This window comes from Colias eurytheme, chromosome 21, assembly GCF_061535395.1.
Source record: "Colias eurytheme isolate Ceu_HAF_F1 chromosome 21, ilColEury1 Martin Lab GWU primary, whole genome shotgun sequence".
Classification (NCBI taxonomy): Eukaryota; Metazoa; Arthropoda; class Insecta; order Lepidoptera; family Pieridae; genus Colias; species Colias eurytheme.
Window position 1 is genome coordinate 8068657 of NC_143000.1, and position 25266 is coordinate 8093922.

The 25266-nt window shown below is 33.3% G+C and overlaps 2 protein-coding genes and 1 long non-coding RNA gene across 3 annotated transcripts in view; 1 reads left to right on the plus strand and 2 right to left on the minus strand.

The window, feature by feature from the left end:
* Window positions 1-703: 703 nt before the first annotated feature.
* Window positions 704-1380, minus strand: LOC149899305 (uncharacterized). The gene is made up of 2 exons (XR_016457971.1): window positions 1192-1380; window positions 704-888 (listed from the first exon to the last, which is right to left on the minus strand). It is a non-coding gene; the product is annotated as an uncharacterized LOC149899305 (long non-coding RNA).
* Window positions 1381-3579: 2199 nt separating this feature from the next.
* Window positions 3580-25266, minus strand: part of Gld (Glucose dehydrogenase) — a 54183-nt gene continuing 32496 nt past the window's right edge. The window contains exons 3-11 of the mRNA XM_090114353.1: window positions 20570-20690; window positions 19175-19320; window positions 17953-18211; window positions 17184-17445; window positions 16438-16673; window positions 15795-16038; window positions 12767-13031; window positions 11725-11865; window positions 3580-4530 (exon numbers count right to left, since the gene is read on the minus strand). Of these exons, the coding sequence (XP_089970479.1) occupies window positions 4444-4530; window positions 11725-11865; window positions 12767-13031; window positions 15795-16038; window positions 16438-16673; window positions 17184-17445; window positions 17953-18211; window positions 19175-19320; window positions 20570-20690 (1761 nt within the window). The 3' untranslated portion in view covers window positions 3580-4443. The remainder of the gene's footprint in view (window positions 4531-11724; window positions 11866-12766; window positions 13032-15794; window positions 16039-16437; window positions 16674-17183; window positions 17446-17952; window positions 18212-19174; window positions 19321-20569; window positions 20691-25266) is intronic.
* On the plus strand, window positions 6652-11118 carry LOC149899307 (acetyl-CoA acetyltransferase, mitochondrial-like). The gene is made up of 2 exons (XM_090114349.1): window positions 6652-6983; window positions 9998-11118. The coding sequence occupies exons 1-2, from the start codon at window positions 6825-6827 to the stop codon at window positions 11015-11017; spliced, it is 1179 nt and encodes a 392-aa protein (XP_089970475.1). The 5' UTR covers window positions 6652-6824; the 3' UTR covers window positions 11018-11118.

The window sequence follows — 25266 nt, forward strand, 5'->3', positions numbered from 1 at the left end:
GTATTTAAATCGTAGACAGAGAAACCATTTAAATGGTGTGTGTAGGTCTATGTTAATAAGTAGAGAACTTGCCACAAAATCAGTCCCATGGAAAAGTATTGAACCACAGAACATTAAAAACAAATAGAAGTGCTATAATGTCATAATTACTATGAAAACCAGTGTCGCCAAACCCACACATTTAAACCGATAGTTATACAGTACACTACAAGTAATCTATGCCTTTGATTGGACAGCTTAATTTGAGTAAAAACTGACTTAGGTTATCAATTCAGCATTTCAATATGTACCCTAACGCACCATGTTACGGTTTATTTTAGTATAACATCCCTAGGTATATTAGCTGTTTTGTTTCTCATTGCACAGAAATTCCAAATTCGAAAACATCCAGCTACTCCACAACAGAGGGCGTTAGTTTTCGATAGATATAACTTTGAACCTCAACACATAGAGATAAGGTTGAAATTTGTGTCACTCAACATTAATGACATTAACTTGATATTTATCTGATGCTATGCCCTGAGGGATGTCAGCCTTGTTATCGATAATTATAATATTATCGATAATTATTATAATATTTTTTGTGTATTTTTTTTTCTTTCTATTATATGAGTACATATAGTATTATGTGTCACATTTTGGAGTATGTTTATTACTACTAAGTACGTCTTTTTATATTATTATTATTAAATAAAAAACGGAATAGAATAGTATTAATCTATATTTACAAAATACAAACAGAAAATATGCATTATTTTAAATCTTGGAACTGCCGTAGGTTTGCTGTATCGGTGGCCTTTGTTAGACCGCTTAGTGCTGTTCGGCATCCAGTTAACTCGTCACGTTGCATTTATCCATTTCTCTTTTAAATTAGCCTCTTTGGGAAATCTATAAATAAATTGGACAAATGAAAGCTAAGGAAAAATAAAATAAAATTTAATATTTATAATGTTTGTCTTTTCTAAAGTATCGATACTGTCGATATGCGCCACAAGCATCACTAAAGCGACATTCGTTTGTTTATTGCAATAATATTCCAGAAAGTCTTGTTTGCTGTTCAATCTATAATAGTACTAATTTCTTACGGATTAAGGTTCATTTTGACTAGATATTTGTATACAATTTTGACAAATTACAAGCGAAGTTATAACATAAAATATTATATGTAAAATAAATAAAAATAAGACAAACCGATGGTATGAAATGCCTTCATTGCTGATATTATTTCGTCTGCTATCATTTTTGCACTCTAATACCGAACAACACGTCCTAATTAATGAATAAATATGGAAAAAAGGTTTGACAGCTGACAACCGACTCGAATATTTTTCTGCGCACAACTGAGAGCAAGTTAGGTGATCTTACCTTACAAGTGACACGTGGGCCACGCACATCACACTTCTATCTACTTTACTGTTCTGTGTATTGAACTGATATTGACATGGATAACCAGATAACCTTGAATCCAAGAATCCATCCAATCGAATCCGAAACGAATCCAATCATGTTGAATCACCATAATACGCTATTTAAAAAAAAATATAATCCAAAAATAAATCTAACAAAGTTAAATAGGTACCTGAAATAAGATAATTATTTAAAACAAAAATACCATCCTTTTTTGCTTTTTTTGAACTCTACGACTACGACTCTAGAAAAAGAAGAAGAGAAAGATAAGACTAGAACAGAGAACTAAAACAAACTTTTTGTTTTAATAATAAGCACAAACTATTAAGTTGAAATATTGTTGTTTTTTTTATACATATAACAGATGTACGAGTTTAATTATTATTAAGTACTATGTATAGCTTATTGTAGATATTATTGACACAAATTTTAAATACTTATTTTGTTAAAAAATATTATGAATATTATATGAGTGACCAATAATTAAAAAATAATGTGTGAAATTATTAATCATAGTGCATTCAATAAATTGTATTGTATCTGCTTCAAATAGTTAATGAATAATTATGTTCTTTACCGTAGAAAAGGAGAAAAAAAAAATGAAAGCGTGTACTAGTGTACACACGTAAGAAGTGAAACTTCTTTTTAACTTTATTTTTTTTAATAATTTTCTTTAAGCAACTTTACAGAAATACGCCGAATCACGCGTGCTAGAGATAAGAAAAAGATGGCGCGTAACGGAAAAATGTCACGCGTAACGAAAAAATGTTACACTAAATTTTTTTCCAACCCCGATAAAGGAGTTTCAATTCAAAAATACTGCTATAGGTAACTAGGTACCTAAGTACCTACATAAGATTAGAAGAAAAATAATACAAAAATAGGCACTAAAATATTTATTAAAAATAACACTATACACAATAAAGGACGTGCAGGTAACATTTATCTTGAACTTACCTATACTTAATTTCACATTTGCATTTTATTCAAATTGAAAAAACTACAGGTACCTACTTACTACTATTTAATTTAGGTACAAAATTATTAGGTAGATATGGTAGGTAAGGCAAAAGGAAATTCATAATTTTACACTTTACATTTTATTGTTAGTGTTACCATAGAAATTAATCTAGTTTGCAGCATTATTAACAATCCTAAGTCGTCGGTTCAAAACTTTGGAATTGAAAAATGTCATAAAAATAAGCCATTACATAATATTATAATGAATTTATTACGCAATTTCCTTTCATTCAATTTATTCGAAAACTATTATTTTATAATTATTAGAATCTAATGGTAGGTCAGTTCTTTAAAGAAACGAATCTTCAATGGCGGCGCTTATCATTCCCTCTCGCTCACACACGGCCGTACGGTATGCAAAAAAAAAATGGAAAAATAAAATCACTAACTAAAATGTATTTGATTTTCCCTATAATAGTTTTTATGATAAATTTACAATGACAATTATGCATTTGCGAAAGTAATTAATGTTTTATTGGAATTTGACAAAATATGTTCTTTGGGAAAAGTTGTTCAGTTTTATGGGCTTATTACAAGTATTATGGGGATTTTATTACATTCTGTATACGTAAATATGATAATTCATATAAATACACAAATACAATAACAAAAAAGTTTGTCAACAAACAATTTGAAATAATTAATAAAATAATTGTCAATTTACGTTATTTTTATTTTCTTTTTTGCTGATCCTACCATCTGTCAAAGTCAGCTTTGGCCGCCATTGAAGATTCGTTTCTTTATTGAACTGACTAATACCTAGTACCTACTAAGTTAGGTAGTTAGGTTAAGACCCGCATACAATAAAACACAAGCAATTAAGAATTGCTTATTCACTTAATAAACAAATGTTATAGCACACCAGCATTATAATAATTTATATACTATGTACTTACTTAGGTATTCTATTCCTAAAGTACCTTCTTACACTAAAACATAGATAAATATCCTACTTCTATCGAGTATTTGTACAAGCATTTACATTACATCTCATAATCATCTCTAATTTTAACTTACAATAATAAGGCTGTGTTGTGAAATTATTCTAATAAAATATTTGAATTTCCTCGTCACGTTAATAAATAGGATATGTAAGATTTGAAATCACTTTGAAATACTGCCACAAATACTGCTTTCCGAATCGGTGGTACTAGAAATGTTAAAAATATGTAGGTAATGACGTTTCAAAAGTGCTTCTAGAAGAAGTCTAATTGAATAAATAAATGTTTGAGTTTGAGTTTGAAAATAAATCTGTCTAGAAATCTTACGTATGCCATTTATTCACTTGACTAAATACATCTTTATGAAGCGACTCCTACAGGATTTCCGATAAGTTCTATTTATACTTTTTCCCATATTATGTAATTATCTACAGGTTTAGGGTTTTGTTAGTTATTGCACAACACAGTGGCCAGAGCTCTATCGATACTTTGTTTTGCCTTAATTCCGCTCCTATTATATTAAATATTACATGATTGGTATTCCACGTATCTCATCTCATCATTTTGTTCACAATAAAAAACTGGTAAAAATTGATTCAAGAAAATTAACCCAGAAAGAAATGTAGAAATAGAAAAGCAAATTCCCGTCAATCAACACTTTTTTCGGTTTTAACAAGATGTCTGTCCAACTTAATTAATTAAGGGGCTATTTTTCAATCTTTCAATTGGTTAAAAACACAGTTAAAAATGATTATCCGTCCAATAAAGTATTACACAATCATATAAAAAATGTCACATGGAAAAGTTATAGTCGGGCAATAGAACAAATTTTTGAAATGGTTGTGTTATTCAGCGAATAAATTTTAATTGAAAAATCGCCCCATATTATTTTTTATTAGCTTTAGATCTACTTTGCGGAGATTGGTATTGAAAATTGTGATATAACTAAGCGTTGTGTAATAATTGTTAACGAAAAACTAAAATTAGTTATATTCTCCTTTTATTCGAACGAATGAGCATTATGATCCGTGCACTTTTAGATTTTCCAAATTTATTTATAATATAATATATAGAGTTATCGCCATGGTTGCCAACCGGGATATCTGCTTTCGCTAACACTAAGAATATTTGATATTCCTCCTTGGTCAGCTTGATAAGGTATCTGTAAAGATAAAGTATTTTTAGATGAAATAATGATGAAATGATGGTGAAATAATGATAAAATATAAGATGAAAAAAAACATACAGTTCTTTATTAAAAACATGTTTTTTTGGTTTCAGCACCTATAAGTATTTTTCAATAAAAATATACAATGTGTTTTTCAATAAAATACAGAAACTTTCAATGAGTTCTTACGATTATATCTTACGCAAGTTTCCATTTTTTTAGATGAAAAATCGGAAAATTATTTTAAAACATTGTATTTTTTCGCTGTTTTTGTAGGACTAATAATAATTAAATAATTTGATGGTTAAATCAGGTTCAATTTTCAATTTTCAATTTCAATTCAGGTTGTAATCTGCAGGTTACAATAAAAAATAACTTAAAATCACTGATTTGTAAACCAGACGACGTTCAAGTTGACGATTGGAATAGAGATATTGAATTGTACATTTTTTTGTACCTAAATAAAAATACTTTTTATTAGTTAAGTAATTTTTATTTGTTTTTTCATCCATTTTAATTTTTGGAACAATACACGTATACTTACCTAATTTATTACACGTAGGTAACTATAGTATAAGTATGTTAATTCATATTTTTCAAATAGCCCTAAATGTAGGTATTTTATTCCATGTATAAACTTGTGAAATAAATGAATGAATTTATTTCGCAATTTTAATCTCTATTCCGAACCTCAAAAGGAAAAAACGGAAACTCTTTGTAGTTCGTCTGTCTGTCAAGACTCAAGACCCTTTCTCTCATGAAAGTGTGAGTTACAAAGGCATGAAGCTGAATTTATAATTATTATAATATACTCAAGTCTACGGTCCCTTGAAGCGGTGAAAAAATCAAACTTATAAGCGAACGCAATCAAAAGATACCTACAACCGTGCGTATGCTGCAAATTTTCGCAAATTTCAACATCAAAGGGAATTAAAACCTGCAGGGTACTTCCCGTGAACACAGAGTCTTGAAATTTGGTAAAAAGCAAGGTTTTATAGCACAGTTACAGGAAAAATTGCTAAAAGCTTAAATTTAAAATTGCATAATAAAAAAAATACAGGTTTGTTCGGAAGCCTCAGTGCGCGAGTCTCACACTTGGCCGATTATAAGTTATGCAAACATTTGAACAATAATCATTATCATTTTAATTAATTTTGTTACTATAAGCCTACCTTAGCTAAAATGTTTTAATAGTTATGAATATTAATGTTTTAAATACATAGATTTAATTTTGAATATAATAGTAGTATAGTATAGTAATATACTTAGTAGGTACATAATCTTATGTTGAAGCAAAAGTTAAGTTCATTATTAAAGTTACATACTATTTACAATTATTGTTGTTTATACAGGAAGGTGGACCCCCAAAATACAGGCTTGTCCTAATTTGGGGTCCGAATGAATTTTTTTTATAGGCAAGGATTATTACGTAAATTTTGTATCTAAAATTGAAATATTAAACTTTATAGAATGATACGTCCGTTAAAAAAATACTGTTTACCATTATAACATGAAAAATATTATGTTTGTAAGGACAAATGACAATTTGGGGCCATCATAGGGAGCTGATAGGCGATGGCGCAATTACAGTAAAAATACCTCTGGATTCTTAGGCACCGTACACACGGGCGAGCGTATGTTAATTGAATTATATTATCTGTGCTATTATTAACTACTTGGCATCTTATGTATCTGTATACCTTGTTGTATATTATTTCAAATCTAATTAATTAGTATGAAATAAAGATATCTACTTTTAAAATGTAAGGATGTCCCCTATAGGTATCTTTTTTAACTTCTACAAATATAAAAGAAAATCGTTTTAATTAAACCACTTATAACTTAAGAAAGTGATAGTAACAAGAACATTTAAAGTTAGCTACTTAGTTTAAGTATGTAGGAATGTAAATAGCAATAATATTTAAAAATTAATAATAGATAATAGTGCAAGACCGCACTTTTTTACTAATAAATCAATCACTCTTGTAATTTAATAAAATAACCGTATGTTTATTAAAGAAACATTATTGTTAAATCTGTATTTGGTTGTATAACAGTATACAACTTATCAAGTAAAACAACTAAATACAGATTTAAAACTCAATTTTTTTATTAATTTAATCTCGCATGTAAACACAACACAATCTTGATTACATCATTCCTAGTCTATATAACGTCTGTACAAGTTTATTTGTCATCGTTCCGTGGTCGGCGCCGGTTCACTCTCATATACAAACACAATTACGATATAATCGTGTTGGGCGTATTTTTCAATTAAAATATCAAAAATGTTGTCTCTAAATGAGGTAGTGATAGTATCAGCAGTGAGAACACCCATAGGGTCGTTTAGAGGAAGTCTAGCTAATGTGTCAGCCACAGAATTAGGTGGTATAGCTGTGAAAGCAGCAGTAGAAAGGGCTGGTATCCCGAAAGAGGAAGTTAAAGAGGTGAGTCTTTTGGATATCATTAATTATCATTTAATAGACGAAAATGATTTAACTAAACTACAGAAAAACCGGTGCGAGCCGGTTATATCATAAAAAACTATCAACCAACAACAAACCGGCTTTTAGAAGTTAAAAATAAAGTAAGGTCGAAGTCTATGCATTTACAATAAGATACGATTTTTTTACATTCTACAAGAATCTCTCTTGTAGATGTTACTTGTAAAAAGGGTAGCATGTACTTAAACGAGTGAAAGAAAATTAAAGGTTTACGTGACAAAAATAATTAATTGGGCTCATAGTTAAAATATGCATTATATATTGGTATGAAAAATTAAAAAAATCGCGTCAAACAAACATTGAGTTATTACTAAAATACAAAATGAGCAGCTTCCTAATATTTGAACGACCTAACTAATAATTATTGTTTGAGTGTCAACATTACATCGTGCATTATTTTCCTTAGCTGGCATATTATGATTTATTTAGAGCATTGTATCTTAAACTAGCTGCCCCGGTAGATGTTCTTCTGCCCTATTGCCCCTTATTGTTATTTTCTCCCCCTAATCTAAGAACCATCCTCGTCCTAGAAGGAATATTTTACAAAGAAATAATTAACGAAATCGGTTCAGCCGTTCTCGATTTTTGCGCTTAGCAATACATTAATTGGCGATTTATTTTTATTATTATATACTAGCTGTTCGCTCTGACTTTGCCCGTGGTTACATGTTGGTTTTCTCTCCATAAATGGTTAATGGTTGCCTCGAAATTCAAGGAATATCATAAAAAAAAGAAGTAACGAAATCGGTTCGTCTGTTCTTGAGATTTGCGCTTAGCAACAAATTGTTTGTTTAATTTTTATATCACAAAAGATAAGGAATATGTAGTTTAAAAATAAAACTGGCCAAGTGCGAGTCGAACTCGCGTATCGAGGGCTCCGAATAAACTTAATTTTTATTATGTTGTAATTCCAAAATTTTATTTTTTCGCAATTATTCCTATATCTGTATTATAAGACGTTGCTTTTAATTAAATTTCATGACTCTGTGTTCATGGGATGTAGAAGAACAAACCTGTTTACTTTAAATTTAAGCTTTTAGCAATTTTTCCTATAACTGTGCTATAAAACCTTAATTTTTACCAAATTTCAAGACTCTGTCTTTACGGGAAGTACCCTGTAGGTTTTGATAACATTGCAAATGTCGAAATTTGCTAAAAAAAAACAATAATTTGATGAGTTTATGCGTGAACCCATAAAATTATTGTATTGTCACCGATTCTTGATTAGTGTTTCGTAAACTAATAAAGAATCCTTTTTGAATTAAATCTATCCTATTAACGTATTAAAGTGAGTCAAAATCGAGATTAATCGACATTAAACACACAGATGAAGCTCATAAAAGCGTATTAAAATTATTATGAAAAATACTATAGGTAAATAATATAGAAACTATAGAAACTATACTATAGAAAAATAATATGCCCATAAATACTATGGGCAGAGGTCGATTTTTTAAAGTGAAACTTTTATTACATCGTCTCAAACTTTTTGGTCTGTGTAGCGCATGTCGCGTGACGGTCGGCTGCCGAGTAGGTATAAAGCAGTGTTCGGAAAGTTTCACTTTTACCGTGGTTTCATAAAACCACACAACATTTTTTTTATTTATCAACTAACTATTTGAAGAAACTATAAGCAAATAAATTTTATTCATTAAAAGCTAATTAAATCAAACAATGTCTCTATTATACAGTAGCACCTCTATAAGTCGAATATCAAGGGAGACGCCAAAAAATTCGAGTTATAGAGTTTTCAACTTATGGAGGATTTCGACTTAGGCGGATTTTGATTCGACATAAAGAGTTTGAGGTTTATTCTTATCAATTTTGAGTTACAGAGGTAAAATAAATTAAAATTCAACTTGCAGAGGTCACAAACATGTTTTTATTTATTATAATTCAACATTATTTCAAATCGTTTTAAAATAAAAAATATGGCATTAAAAAAGTCAGTATTTTTTTGCTTTAGATAATTTGGTTGTTCTCTAGCATTTTATAACCTATAAAGAGCAGAAAATTCTTCTTTTTCAAAGATACTGGTTTGCTTTATAAAATTTCGTAAGGTATTCAATACGGTTCTTGCCTCTTTGATGGAAACCCATGGAGCGCATGTACTATTCACGTCTTCTATGTCATCTTAATCATTAGTATCGGTTTTCTGAGCTACTGAATCGATAATTTCGTCATCAGATACTTAACGCAAACACGTGTTTCGTCAGGCATAAATTAATTATCGTATACTCCTCAAATGTTTTCTAAGAAACAATAGTGTACTGGTTGTAAAATAAAACGTTGCTATGTTCGAGATACAGAGGTCAAATTTGATTTTTCGAGTTATAGAGTGAATATATGTACCAAAATGGCTTGGAGGGACTCGGTGATTATTTCGACTAACAGAGGGACAAAATTTCAAGTAATAGAGGTTTTCGGGTTTGAAGGGAAGGGAACAAGACATTTTTTCGAGATTTGGAGGTTTTTGACTTATCGAGGTTCGACTTAACGAGGTGTTACTGTATTACGTATTTCTAGTCGTTGACCTAGTAACGTCGCTACCAAGAAATTTAATATCTCAAATGGATTAATCACAATCCACTTTTAGTGCGCTCAATCTGTTTTTTATTATCAACCCATATTCGTCGGTTACCTACACGAAATCATACCGCTCAAGCTATTAAAACAGTATCTTATCAACAGTCGCTTAGTTTTTTTAATCGCTCGTTTTATTATTCGCCTATAAAAGTACTTAATTTAATAGTTAAAATCAAATTATTAATTTAATCCCTGATGTAAACGTAATCGTAGATTAAATTATCATTACTCGTAGATATATTTATTTATCTCACTCTCGCACGATATCTCGCATAATATTTTTATCTAAAGATTTAAAAAAATATTGTGTTTATAAATATAAAAAATATTTTGTTTTCTTTTTTTTAACTATAACCGTTTCAATTTTCCAGGTTATCATGGGAAATGTTTGTTCTGCTCGCCTTCAACAAGCACCAGCAAGACAAGCAGCTATATTTGGAGGTCTACCCACAAGTACAATTTGTACGACGATCAATAAAGTTTGCTCATCAGGCTTAAAATCTGTATTATTCGCTACCCAAAGCTTGCAAACTGGAACTCAAGACGTCGTGATTGCTGGTGGCATGGAATCCATGTCAAACATTCCTTTCTATTTAAAAAGAGGAGAAACGGCTTACGGAGGCATGCAATTAGAAGATGGAATTTTATACGACGGACTGACTGATGTGTACAATCACATACACATGGGAAATTGCGGTGAACACATCGTCAAAAAATTCAACATCTCTAAAGAAGAACAAGACGAGCACGCGATGAACAGTTACAGAAAAACAGAAGCCGCGTACAAAGCCAAGGCTTTTGATGCTGAACTCGTGCCTGTAAGTGTGCCACAAAAACGAGGGAACGATATAATATTTGCTGAAGATGAAGAACACAAAAAAATAAACTACGACACGTTCAAAAACTTAAAGCCTGCATTCGAAAAGGAAAATGGGACGATAACAGCTGGTAATGCGGCAGGGTTAAACGATGGAGGAGCTGCCCTTGTTATGATGACAAGTGATGCCGCAAAAAGATTACAAGTAAAACCTCTCGCTCGTGTCATTGGATATGCTGACGGAGAATGCGACCCTATTGAATTCCCAATAGCGCCATCGATTGCTATTTCTAACCTCTTAAAAAAGACTGGAGTTAAAGTGAGCGAAGTGGACCTCTGGGAAATTAATGAACCGTTTAGCGTAGTAGCTATTGCAAATGGAAGAATCTTAGGAATTGATTCAGAAAAAGTTAATATTCACGGAAGTGCTGTGAGCTTAGGACATCCGATTGGAATGTCTGGATCCAGATTAGTTGGACATTTATGTCATGTTATGAAGAAAGGACAGAAAGGTGTAGCTACTACTTGTAATGGTGGTGGCGGTGCTTCTGCCATTATGATTGAAAAATTGTAAATGGTATAACTTAAATTATGACGAATTCTTCTTGTATCTCATTTTAAAGTACATTGTAGTAATAATGTAGCCTCTTACACAAATTATAATATAACATTGTCAAGAGTGGGAGTTTTTCTTAATTATCCTGGGTATTATTAGTCCTCTGATACTTTCACTCATATGATTTTTGCTGCTTATTGTAATATGCTGTAATTACTTTAAATATCATTCAACTTATCAACTCGTTTTTTTCTTTTTAGTTTTTTCTAAATAACTTATTTTCATGTTTTACTAATTATTATCATTTTTTTTCGAATTCGTAGTTATTTGATAAATTCTTTTAGTAAATTAAAGCCAAGTTTTGATAAAAAAAAGACCAATGCGCCAATTTTGCGGCCCTTACCATACACGTGTGTGAGAACAGACCTGTGCAGTTTTTTTGAGCCTACCTAGTATGATCAGTTGATTGAATATGATTTACGCATACCTATACAGCGTTAGCTATTATTAAGTATTCTGTAACTGTATGGTAGACGGTAGACCGAAGCGTGTATGGATTACATAATGGATCAGGATACATAATTTGTACAAATTAAATTATTGGGTTTTTGAAGTGAAACTTCTTTAGGCGCATTGAGAGTTAAATTTCAAGGTCATGGCAATACCTGTCTAATATTGTCCAATATTGTCCCTGCGGCACGTGGCCGGTGTAACTCAGTACTCACCCGATGCTGTCCAAGCCAGCGCCGCTTGATGAAGTCGGCAGCGCGCTCCCCGACCATGACGGCCGGCGCGTTCGTGTTGCCCGACGGGGCGCGCGGCATTACACTTGCGTCCGCTACACGGAGACGGTCTATACCTTGCACCTGGGTAAAAATGTATGCGTGTATTAGAGTACACAAGTAAGAAGTGAAACTTCTTTATAACCTTAAAAATGTCACGAGTATGGCGTAACGCAAAAATGTCACGCGTACGGCGTAACGCAAAAATGTTACACTAAATTTTTGTCCAACCCCGATAAAGAAGTTTCACTTCAATAATTATATTTAGTCTGTAGTGGTCAGTGGATGATCCAATTATTGAGATAGGGGTCAACACAATATAAATGGTACAGTAAAACATAAGCCGCGTACAAAGCTTAAGGTTGCATTTCCACCAGAGATACACATCCCCATCACATCCCACAACGCATCTTCGCACATCTTTGTTGGAAAACCACCCTAACTGTTTGATGCTGAACTCATGTTTGTATGACGGAGACAAACCCAACGAATCTAAAACTATGAAAATTGGTTCAGTAGAACTCGAGTTATAAGTGTTGGAACATACAGACTTTCTTTTATATATCTATATATAGATTAGAATGCCATAAAAACATAAATGTCACAGAAATGAGTGAATGACATAATATTTGCTGATAAAAAACAAAATAATAAATAACGACACGTTTAAAAATCTAACGCCAGCATTCGAAAAAGACTATTAAAAGACTAAGTTATCTGTGGAAACCTGCTTTTGCAGGTTTTTTTTAATTTTTTTTTCAATCTTTTGATTGGGCTAAACCAAGAAGCTTATATCTAAAATAATAACTAACTACCTAGGTGTGAAAGAGATAACATACAGGCGTCATTCTACATCATATTTTCTTGTTACAAGTTAATGTTCATACTGAAATCTCCAGTGCATTAGATCTAAACTTCTTGGGCTAAACACACATTAATCACAAAAATAGCCTCAAAATTAAAACAGTCACATTCACAACCATACCTGCAGAAGCGGATCAACACAGGCCATCGGATCGCCCCTCGGCCCCATACGACAGGACCCCACTTGGTGGTTCTCGGGCCCGGTGCGGACACGGACCGCGCACTCCCAGTACGCGTCACAGCCGAATCTGTACCCCTCACAACCCTTCACCGGCGTCTTATCCAATTTCATGCCGTAGCTCTTGAGAGCTTTAGTTTCGGACAACTTGATCGCGAATTTTATGCCCTCGATTAGGACTTTCACATCGTCCGGGTGGGTGAGGTAGCTGAAAATATCACGAATTAAAATACCGCTGATTTTAAAGACGATTTTTTAATGAAATAGTAAATTGTTAATGAATTGAAATCATGCATGTAATGAATTCTGTTATAAGAGATATTGTCAGCAGATAAATTAAATAGGACAAAGCTAGTCGTCCGCTAAACGGATGAATAAAATAAATTAGTCGTCCGATTACCGGATGAATAAAATAATTTAATCGTCCGATAACATCTATTTATCTATATACATAGTTAGGTTATCGGGGTTTCTTTAGAGAACTGCCGCACGTATTATAGGTTTTTTGTGGGGGGAGGAGGGTGGAGGAGGGCACACGTAGGTATTTGATTTTTTTTTGCGCGTCGACGGAGCCCCGCTTCGCGGGGCTCCTATTTCTGTGTAGTTTTTTTTTTAAGAAACCTAACCTAACCTAACGGCTAACCTAACCTAAACTTGATTTTTTTTTGCGCGTCGACGGAGCCCCGCTTCGCGGGGCTCCTATTTCTGTTTAGTTTTTTTTTTAAGAAACCTAACCTAACCTAACCTAACGGCTAACCTAACCTAAACTTGATTATTTTTTTGCGCGTCGACGGAGCCCCGCGAAGCGGAGCTCTTTTTTCTGTTTAGTTTTTTTCTTAAGAAACCTTACCTAACCTAACCTAACGGCTAACCTAACCTAAACTTGATTATTTTTTTGCGCGTCGACGGAGCCCCGCTTCGCGGGGCTCCTATTTCTGTGTAGTTTTTTTTTTAAGAAACCTAACCTAACCTAACCTAACGGCTAACCTAACCTAAACTTGATTTTTTTTTGCGCGTCGACGGAGCCCCGCTTCGCGAGGCTCCTATTTCTGTGTAGTTTTTTTTTAAGAAACCTAACCTAACCTAACCTAAAGGCTAACCTAACCTAAACCTAACCTAACGAATTAAGGGCGAATATCTCGGCCATTTTTGATTTTAGAGAAAAGTTGTTCCTATAAAACATGCTTATATTAGCGTAATCTTTACGATAAAACAATAATAAATAGGTGTTATAATGACACCAACTCCATCAAAAATTTTCTAAGTCCTGCGCCCCCTTTGCTTTAGTCCAACCCAACTAGCTTTAGTGTTAAAAGGTTATCTATTAATCCGAATAATCGGACGATTAAATTATTTTATTCATCCGGTAATCGGACGATTAAATTATTTTATTCATCCGGTAATCGGACGACTAATTTATTTTATTCATCCGTTTAGCGGACGACTAGACACTTCGAATTAAATATGAGATGAAATGATTGAAATCAGGAAAATTGAAATATGCGCAACTGCTCTATACCATCCCTAATTTCTGATATTCAAACATTGATTAGAATCGGGCATATTTCAAGGAAAATGGAAGAGTGATCACTTACTCAAAGCCTCAAATTATCTAAATCTTTAAAAATCATCCCGATATATTATTAAGGATGACAACATGATGTTTGCATTTGTTTATTTGCAAATAATATACCTATTTGATCCTATAAATACTTTTTATGATATATTGTCACCCAAAAATAGTTGGCATAGAACTATAATAATTGGCAATATTCCTTAAACGCTCCCAATTGCTCGTCAATTGCTCAATTGTTATAATCTGCAATTGCTCACATTTGACATTGTGTCCGGTTATTACTTCGCATTGCGTTGTCAACAGCTCAAAGATTTGGCGGTTTTCAAGGTCAATAGTAGAATTGATGCTATTTGGATACATTAATAATAGAGCAACTTCTTTAGTTAAACAAAAACCGGCCAAGTGCGAGTCGGGCTCGCGCACAAAGGGTTCCGTAGCAGCAAATATAATAAATTACAGTTAAATCAACCTATCTCAAAAACTATAAGAGATACTTTGATCAAACCAAAAATCGTTGAAAGAGTTAATTAGCATGCATCACCTCTATTTTTTTTAGAATTTTATACCCCGTAGTTATAAAAATAGAGGGGGGGGGACATACTTTTTACGACTTTGAGAGCTGATATCTCAAAAACCGTTCACTTTAAGAAAAATGTTTTTTAGAAAACTTTATATCATTTTAAAAGACCTTTCCATTGATACCCCACACGGGTATGTACATCGAAAAAAAAAATTTCATCCCTCAGTTACATGTATGGGGGGCCCCACCCCCAATTCTTTTTTTTACTATTTAGTGTCATATTTTTGTAGCGGTTCATACAACACATATTCCCATCAAATTTCATCACTGTAGTACTTATAGTTTCCGAGTAAATCGGCTGTGACAGACGGACAGACGGACAGACGGACAGACGGACATGACGAAACTATAAGGGTTCCGTTTTTGCCATTTTGGCTACGGAACCCTAAAAAATGATTCCGAATATTGCAAAATTTCACTTAATATTTTTTAACAAAATAAAGAAAGCGTTTAGTAGTTTCGAAGCTTATAAAATGAACAATATGTATTTAAAAAAGACCTAATGGTGGTTCATCTACTATCATCTTAAAAATAACTGACGATCGTCAGAACAAGTGATCTTTCTAAATATCTTTTTATCATCATCATAAAGTAAAATATTTTGATTTAAAAAAATTGGTTGTCTGTAAAGTCGGTTTACTGACGATAGTTGAACGTGACAACGTCCGATTGTGCTTCTTTGTCGCTCGTTCCGCGCACTTCAAGCCTTACATGGAACGCCTCAGAGTGAGGTAACGCCGCATGAGTCATGTTTTTTCGTGCGTGCAGCCGGCTCTATCGAATTATAAGACGTTGTCACGTCAAAAATAACCTACTTGGCATAAATCTTGGGATGGGCGAACGGATCAGCACTGGCTATCTCAATCCTGCCTCTGCTCTTTGGTCTCAAAACTGCTGGAAACATCTGGATGTTTCTAGAACCATCTCCAAGTTTCTCCCCGACCATGCCAGTTTTGGCGCAGTCTGCGAGGAAACCGCCGAAGAACATCTGGATATCTGGGTTGTCTTCTTCCGGGTTTGCGTATTTGGTGTTTATGAATCCTGTCACTTCGGATATTCCTGTAATGTTAAATTTGAAATTAAAACTTTGTTGCAATGTTAACTTTTAAAATATGTAAATGCGAAATTTGATGTTACTTTTTTATCTTTTCCCCATACATGTATTATTATTGATATCTGACGGAAGTTACTAAGTTGTTTTAAGACAATAACCACTGGTTTGGCTTTCAATTTTATCCAGTTTCCTATTTTGTGATTCATCACATAAATTGTAATTATGTTAACTAAAGGATTTATTTCTAGAATATGGTCGATTGAAAAAGTGGCATTATAATAATGATAGTCAATTGCCTAAAAAAATTTACATACCTAACAAAATAATTTCTTGTTTTTCTTACTACGAAAATAGTTCTGAATATCAAATATCCTTAAATTGTATTAAAAGTACAGAAAACGAACCTGTCCCAGACATAAGCCCATCTCTAAACAGCAGATACTCCATAGCAGTCGCCCAGTTCAAAGGCGCGGTATTATTATCATTCATAGTGAAGCTCAGGAAATGTGTCACATGGTTGTGCAGATTCTGTCCCACTCCGGGCAGTTTGTGAACAAGTGGAACTCCAGCTCGAGATAATACCTCAGGGTCTCCTACACCACTGAGCTGTAGGATCTGAGGGGTCGCTACTGCACCACCACTACACAAAGTTAGATAATGAATGAATTAATGAATGAATGAATGAATGAATGAATGAGAGCTTTATTGTACACACCATAATTACAAACATTACATAAAAAATGTTGTGTGGTTTTATGAAACCACGGTAAAAGTGAAACTTTCCGAAACTGCTTTATACTCGGCAGCCGACCGTCACGCGACATGCGCTACACAGACCAAAAAGTTTGAGACGATGTAATAAAAGTTTCACTTTAAAATGAAATACACATAAGCACAATAGGCAATAGTGTTATTAAACTGTCATGGTATTTGTATAAGAATCCATATTATTTAGATGAAGTTAACTGTTAAACTGATTTTATGACGAAAACTTTCTAATGATGAACTGATGTTCTTATCTTGTAATTTTGCCTAGAAAGTTATCAGGGAGTTTTTCAAATCAATTTTTCAAATCGGATTAGTAGTTCCTGAGATTAGCGCGTTCAAACAAACAAACTCAGCTTTATAATATTACTAAGTATAGATTTACCTCAATATAATTTCATTATTCGCGAATATAACTTCAGTCCCCCCAAAGCTGTTCCTCACTTCTACAGCATATGCCTGTCTGGTTGTCTGGTTGATCAGAACCCTGGTAACAGTGGCGTTTAACATCACGTGCAAGTTGGAGCGGTGTCGAGCCGGTCGGAGGAAGGCTCGGGCCACACTGAGCCGGGAACCGTTGCGATTGGTCGTTTGGGCGATTGAAAAGCCCGTGTGGATCTCGCCGTTTAGGTCACGGACTTGGTAACCTGGGTAAATTGATTTACTAAAGTTGGAGGTAGCTCGAAATTAAGTTAGTTAGGAAAAAAAAGGAACTGATTGTAAAGAAGGGGAATCCAAAATTAGGCGGGTTAAGGACTGATTATATCGAGATTGATAGGATAAATATGACTAAAGCAGTAGACAGTGCAAAAGCGAGCCAGAAAGGAACTGCTTCATTCACGATTGAGAAGTTTTCCATCGCAGTCTTTCCAGTAGATAGTAAGTATAAAAGTGGAAAATGGTCGGTTAACATTCGAAATGACATAACGAAATGGCATTTCGCAACAGTTTGCTTAACTGAATAGCGTTTTTGTTGTAAATTTTTAAGTGTGAGTAAAGTGGTACTTTTCTTCAGAATACTCGAAAAATAATCTTCTCGGTTGTACTCGCAAGAAAATTCTATCCCAACAGTAACCATCCCAAATTGAATACTTATTACATAAAATTTTGTATCAACTCAAATGGAATAGAATGCCTTGCCTATAAAATCTTACCCATTTCCTCTCCAGCCTTCAACAAGCTCTGACTGAGCGGTGGGTGATAAGGAAACTGTGACACAGTCAGCGGACCACCAGTACCATGATACCCCTGATCCATTTCCTCAACTTGCTCATTGTCTTCTGACTTCATGAAGTATGGAAGCACATCTTCGTACGACCATCCTTCGTTACCTAGAGCTGCCCATTCGTCATAGTCATGTCTTGATCCTCGAATGTACATCATACCGTTCATTACTGATGTACCACCTAGCACCTGTAAATTGTTATCGTTTAAGAGGGGGTATGAAGCAAAACTACCAATCTTGTATACGATGTTACGTGTAATATTCAAGACCAAATCTAAAAAAAATAGGTAACTTCGAGATTTTTTAGCTATTGCATAGCACCTATCGCGGGCCTTGAGCGTGGGGACCGAATCCAAAAATTCCATAACGAAACGCACGCTCCCCACTCCGACGGGCGCGGAGGTGTGGCTTGAAGGCATAGCACGCAATAGCTTTACCGCGGCAGACCAGTCCCCGAATGCCAGTGCCACACGCCTTTTTTTTTTTTTTATTGAGCCAATTGTAATATTTTATGTTTTTGATCAAATAGAATCCTCGAAAATATCACTTAGTTTAATATATATTTTATTTGATATATTAATATGTTTTATTTTTTAGATTTAGTCTTAAATATTACACGTATCATCCAATTCAAGATGGGCTATTTTGCTTTATACCCCCTCTTAACGACCTCCTCGTATCATGATGCCTTATTATTATTACCTGCTCCATGATGTCCTTTAATCATTTCTGTAATTTTTCCACACATTTTAACCCCCCTGATTGTGTAATGACAGTTTAAAATGATAAGTGATGATAAGATAATAAAATTACAATACATGAGTGCACGTCAATCATGTAAAATGGGAAGTAATGAACAAGGTTGTTGATAAGAATACGTTCAGACAAGTTTTTCTAAACTTGTCGAATAGGAACATTGTAAAACCAGAAGGTTTATTTTTCATGTATACTTAGGTAATCCATAAAAAACGAAATCGAAACGTTGCAATCATTTTTATCGTTTACTAAAAATAACATAATATTTTTTGTGGAATTATTGACTTACTGATTAGGACATGGGCATTCACTTTACCAACACCCTGTAATATCAAGACATGTAAAATATGACAGATATATTCGTAAAAGCTAAAACAATGGATATTATCACTTACTTTTCCCCTCGGCCAATAGCATTTCCTCTCTTTTTCCCCAAGACAAGCGGCCTGCTCTGGTTCCGTATGGTAACCCCAGTCTATACTCGATCCGATGAAGTTTAAAAACATTGAGGGTACTTGAGTTCCAGTGGGTTCATCAAATCCTAAAAAAACAGATATTGTATGTAGGTACAATTTATTTGATAGATACATTTATAAATAAATAAATAAATATTTCAGGACATTTTTCACACACGGCACGATCTGATCCCATACTAAGCTTTCGCTTGAGTTATAGAAACATACTTACTAGATAATGAACACCCAGACACAGAGCAAAAATCGATGTGCATCACACAAATATTTGCTGGGTGGGAATCGAACCCACGACCTCTCTCTTAGAAGGCAGGGTCCAACCAAGCCAACCGGATAGTCGGTAAAAATCCAGCAATTTAGATAAATTCCAGCTTTTAAAATCCAACTTTTTAGGCAGAATATATAATGCTTATCATAATTCTAATAATAAATTGAAATAATTAATCGTGTATCGTGTTTCATTGTTTCCTGTCTCGATTATTTAACCCTGTTCTCTTTGAACTGGTGACCGTGACCTTATATCAATTCGATTGTGTGTGAATAACAAATATTAATTGGCCAATGTTTTCTGAAGTCGAATAATTTTACATGATCCTTTGCATTCTTTTCAGATAGCTTAATTAGCATAGCATATAAGCAGATATCGTCGTGTCAGCCGTTTGCGATTGGAGATATACTAAGTTTATTTTTATGTAGACCAAATCCTTTGATAACGCACGATTAAATTGTCTCTCTTGTCTGTTGATATTAGGTTAAAATTCAAGATTACAGTACGCTTTATATAACTACACTTCGTTTATAAAACGGTCTGAATAAAATTATTTTAAGATAAGATGGTAATTAAATAATAATTTATCTTCCACAAAACAGTTTCACAGTTTTCCCAATAGCAAATAAAAAATGGTATACATTAATTATGTTTTTCTTTCGTTTGTTTAATTGTATGTTATTAATGCGAATGTTGTGTACACCTAATTAATAAATACATTAGATACGTAGGTAGGTATTTTAATTAGATAATGTCTTCCTATAAATTTTAATTTAATGTGTATAGACTACATTTATTGTTGTGTATTCCATAAATAAAACAAATAAAAAATAAAAGACGTGTGGCACTCGGGGACTGCCGCGGTAAAGCTATTGCATGCTATGCCTTCAAGCCACACCACCGTGTCCATCGGAGTGGGGAGCGTGAGGTTTTTTCGTTACGGAATTTCTCAATTCGGTCCCCGCGCTCAAGGCCCGCGATAGAAGCTATGCAATAGCTTAATAAATAAAAACATTTTATTGATAGTGAATTAGTGACGTCATAATTACCTGCTTCTAACAACAGAACTCTCCATTCAGGCACTTCTGACAATCTGGCTGCCACCACAGACCCGGCAGATCCTCCTCCTACCACGATAAAGTCGTATACAGAGTCCATGTGACGACGGTACTGTAAGAAGAAATAATTTATTTAGTAAAAGCTGGCTCTCCCTTCTTTCGTTGTGGACTTAGACTTAGTCTTAGATTTAGTTTTAGATGTAATTACTAACATTTTTTTTATGCTACAATAGGGGAGCGCTTGGCCACGATCTCGCCTGATGGTAAGCTGAGATGTGGCCTAAGATGGAGCGCGTTACCCTAGAATGTACCTGTTCACTCTCCTCTTGAACAATATTAAAACACAAAGATGAATGATTAAGAATTTTTCAAACAAAATAAAAACAGAAACGGTTTCCTTGTTCTTTTTTGTTGTCGCTTTATATAAAGATTTCTTCTTTATTACTACATAAAAGATCATTAAGGAATAAGTTTTGCAATGTAGTTCAAAGGTCCATATTTGGTAACTAAATACAGTCTAATGGCATCCATTTCGAAGCAACGCAAAAAATGGCTAAATATACATTAGATGCAGTGGTGTGAAATATTATTTGATATAATATTGGTTAAGGCATTCTATTAGCAATGCTTTTTCATAGTAATAAGTCAAAAAACGATGCTATAATAGATATAGGAATCAAAACCGTGCAAATATTAGAGCTTTCAATGCAGCTGGAACTAACAAGGATTTCACCTCTAATTTGGTCTTGAGTGCATTTTCGTGTTAACTATTTCCGTTCTTTAGGATATAACGGAAGAAAAGTTCACAATGTAAATTGTAATCAATGGACATGCAGATTGTTCACATAATTCTGTGCCTCCAGTGAATAAGGGAATAACTCAAAAACAGCACTTTTCAGGAGAGACAAAAAACTATATATCAATACTAAATCTTTATTAATTCAAAATTTTAAGCTTGTATGTGTAAGATATGATGTTAGACTATATTTTTACATATGAACACATATTGTAACAACCCCATAAATATACTTTTTTCGTATTTTTTTGTAGTTGTTGCCTTATGAACGAGTACTTCATGGAATAACTCAATGTATTCACATAATTTTTTTTTTACTCTTTGCAATATAAGGACTTATGCCCTTATGCACTATGTTCATAATCGCACAACACGACTTATATTATTGCCAGTTTTGGTTTTATAGAAATGATGTGACTTATTATGCTTGAAATTTGTGTACTTTATGACTCAATTGAGGCATTTTAGTGGAAAAACTATGCACGTAGCTTGAAAAACGAATGAAATCAACGGGTTTTTTTATCGTTATTAGATAATAAAAACAAAACAACATTTAGGTATTTATGCATTTAACCCTAGAAGTCCAATCTACGTAAATTTGACGTATGAACTCTTCTATATTTACCATCGAATCGCTGCAAAATCCAGAAACAACTTATTAGCCGTCGAGACCTAGCAGTACATAGTTGGCTCATCCCGGTAAATTCCGCCATTTGGTTGTAAAGAGGATGTTGTGCGTCATTTTGACGTATAATTGGGCTTTTCGTAACTTTTAAGATTGTTTCAAATTTTTATTTTGTGATTTATTTGAATAATTTTTTTCAAAGTCACGTTTCACATGATATCTATAGTATTATACTATAGATTGAGTATAAAATGGGATCCAGACAACTTTTATACTAGGACGAAAGCCTTCAATTTTAGTAAATGACGATTATTGTCCTCCGCTGGATTTGGACTTCAAGCAAGGGGATTGGGTGGCTGAAGATGTTTTCCGGAGTAAAACCGAATATGTTATGGGGTTTTGTTATAACCCATGTATAATGAAAGTCGTAGATTGTAAAATAAACCTTTAATCGATCGTTCAATAATACAGTACTATGTTGTTAATGCTATACAATGTTTCACCAGTCACCACAATGAGTCTAGTCTGTACAGGTTGCAGGAGACAATCATTGAGTATTGGTATTAAATATGTATCAACTGCGTATTGCGTTTTGCGTATTAACTATTGTCCTAGTGAAAATTAATCGTCGAATCAATTTAAAATTCGATCAAGTGCGTTCCGTTTCGGAACGCCACAGATAATAAAATATAGATAATAAAAGTGGCAACGCCACAATGTCATGGTAGTATACATTGAGGATACAAGCACTATAAAGAGATAAGAGAAGCCCGAAAACCATATTCCTGTATGTTCAGTTAATATAGGAAAAGTTATAGTTGGTCAGTGGCGATATTTTACGGCATGATATAGAATTTTAACAATTTCTATATCATATAATATCAAAATAATGTAGATAAATAAAGAAAATACAATGAGCCGCAAAGATTTTATGAAAAAATTAAGCACAGATTTGAACGTGCCTTGGATGCAAATACGACTTGTGGCACGCACTTTGAAGAGACTCTACGTGACAATAGCCCAATTTTTTCAAAATATGTGGTACCAGAGTATCCATAAAATGTTTACGAAAATGCAGGACCAAAGAAGTATCGACATTGCGGATTTTTTTCCTATAAAAAAGGCAAATTATCAAAGCACAGTGGCTAAAACGCTATATAAATACTTTTTTTTATGCGACTATTATAGACTATAGTATTATTGTCTTGATTATTGTAGTTAGATAATTTTTTTTAAAAAAAGATTAAAAACGAGTTATTTTTTAAAAACTTACCCAATTATAAGAAGAAAATATAAGATAAACATTTTTGTTGGCTTTTTTTAGATGATTCAATTATCGTTCTGTATTTATATAAACAAAGAGTATAATATCATTAAATGCACTTAATGTGATATCTGTATTTTTAATATCTATTGCAAAAAATAGTTAATTTCCATAGAAATATATTAGTATCCCCAGTTAACTGATAAATACCTTTTTTAAAAAATATAAAGATTTGTTGTTGCAGATTTATTGAAAAAACGATTTAAAAATAATAAGGAATAGTGTGTGTTGTTTCCGTGCAGTATTCAAATAGACCAATAGCAACACGGCATTAATGCCAAACTGTCTCATGTCGTCACTTGAACCCTCTTGAACCAATGACACTAAAAGAGTTGTTCCTTTATGCTCATGTTAGAAAAATGACACAAATGCGTTTATACTAAAATAGTGTTAGGACTGATGGAACAAAATGAATTAAGTCTTTATTCAAAAAGTATAACTACACATACGTCTTTGTGTTCGTGGGTACTTTTGACTCGAGGCGAATAGTTCCTTTGCGATTGCCTAAAATGATGGATAAGGTAACTTATACCGTTAATCACACCCTACTTATACCGTTTGGGTCATTCGAAAAAATGGGTTAGGACGCAGCTAGAGATATGACCTTTTGATATGTTGTGTATTTTGACGAGCTGAATCCAATGGTGCAATAAAAACCAAAGGGAATAACTCGTCTTACTCCCTTATTCACTGGAGGCACAGAATTTATCTATACTTCTATACTAATATTATAAAGAGGAAAGGTTTGTAAGGTTTTCACGCATAAACCACTGGACCGATTTTGATGAAATTTGGTACAGATAATCTTAAGACCCTGAGAAAGAACATAGGCTACCTTTTATTGCGAAATATGTACCACGGGCGAAGCCGGGGCGGACCGCTAGTTAGTAATAAGAACTCAATGAAAGTAAAAGAGTAGGTACTTAATAAGTCATTAATTATATTCAGAATCTACCTCTGCCTAATTCTAATTAGATCCGCTTTTTTCGTGTAATAGACTTGCAAACATCTCGCCATGCTCACAAAATCAACCAATAATAGGCAATTACATACATGTGGGCTGTCTTATAGTTTCATATCTAAGCTGAAAACTTATCGTCAGTACTTATTATTATGCTAATATTATATAGGATAGCAAGAAACGCACTGTTGACTCCAAATTTTCTTCTAGATCATTCTCTCTCATTGCAGCCATTTTTAGACTTTTACGTAACGTTTTCCATAGTTTACGTTACTAAGCCACGATTGTCGATTATAATACGATCATGGCAAAGGTTGAGACCCGCAGGCTGCGGTCGTACCAAAGAATCATTGTGATACAGTTATGACTTCGTGTTGTGCAATGATTGAGAGAAATTCGTATTTTATTACGAGTATTTAGGAGATTGTGTTTGGGCATTTGAAAAATTTTAGCTTCATCTGTAGGTATATTTGTACGGGACTCCTTCTACTTATAGATTTTGATTCAAAGGGATAGATTTAATTTAAACTTTGTACACTTATCAAGGATCGGTGACAATAATCACACGATTTTATGTTATTATTAAGTAATTATTAACTATAGATATTATTATTCCGTGTGTAATAAGACAATCGTTTCAAGTGATATGTAAGCATTTTTAAATGAACATCTTTCATTTTATAAACAAGAAATTTGCTAAATTTGTAGCACAATGAAAATGAATCGATCTCAAGACTGAATTGACTTTAATTATACCTAACACCTTAATTTATTATGATTATGAAAGTGTGCTTACAAATTCTTTACAATGGGTGTTATAGCATCCTATGTATAATAGTTGAAGTGAAATTATATTTCAAAAATATTTAGTACAACATGAATATTAATCCAAAACGTGGAACGTGGTGTAAGCGCGCGCTGCAGCTGGCTTGAATTGATTCCTCTTGCGAATTAAATGACAGCGAATTTATAGAATAGTAAT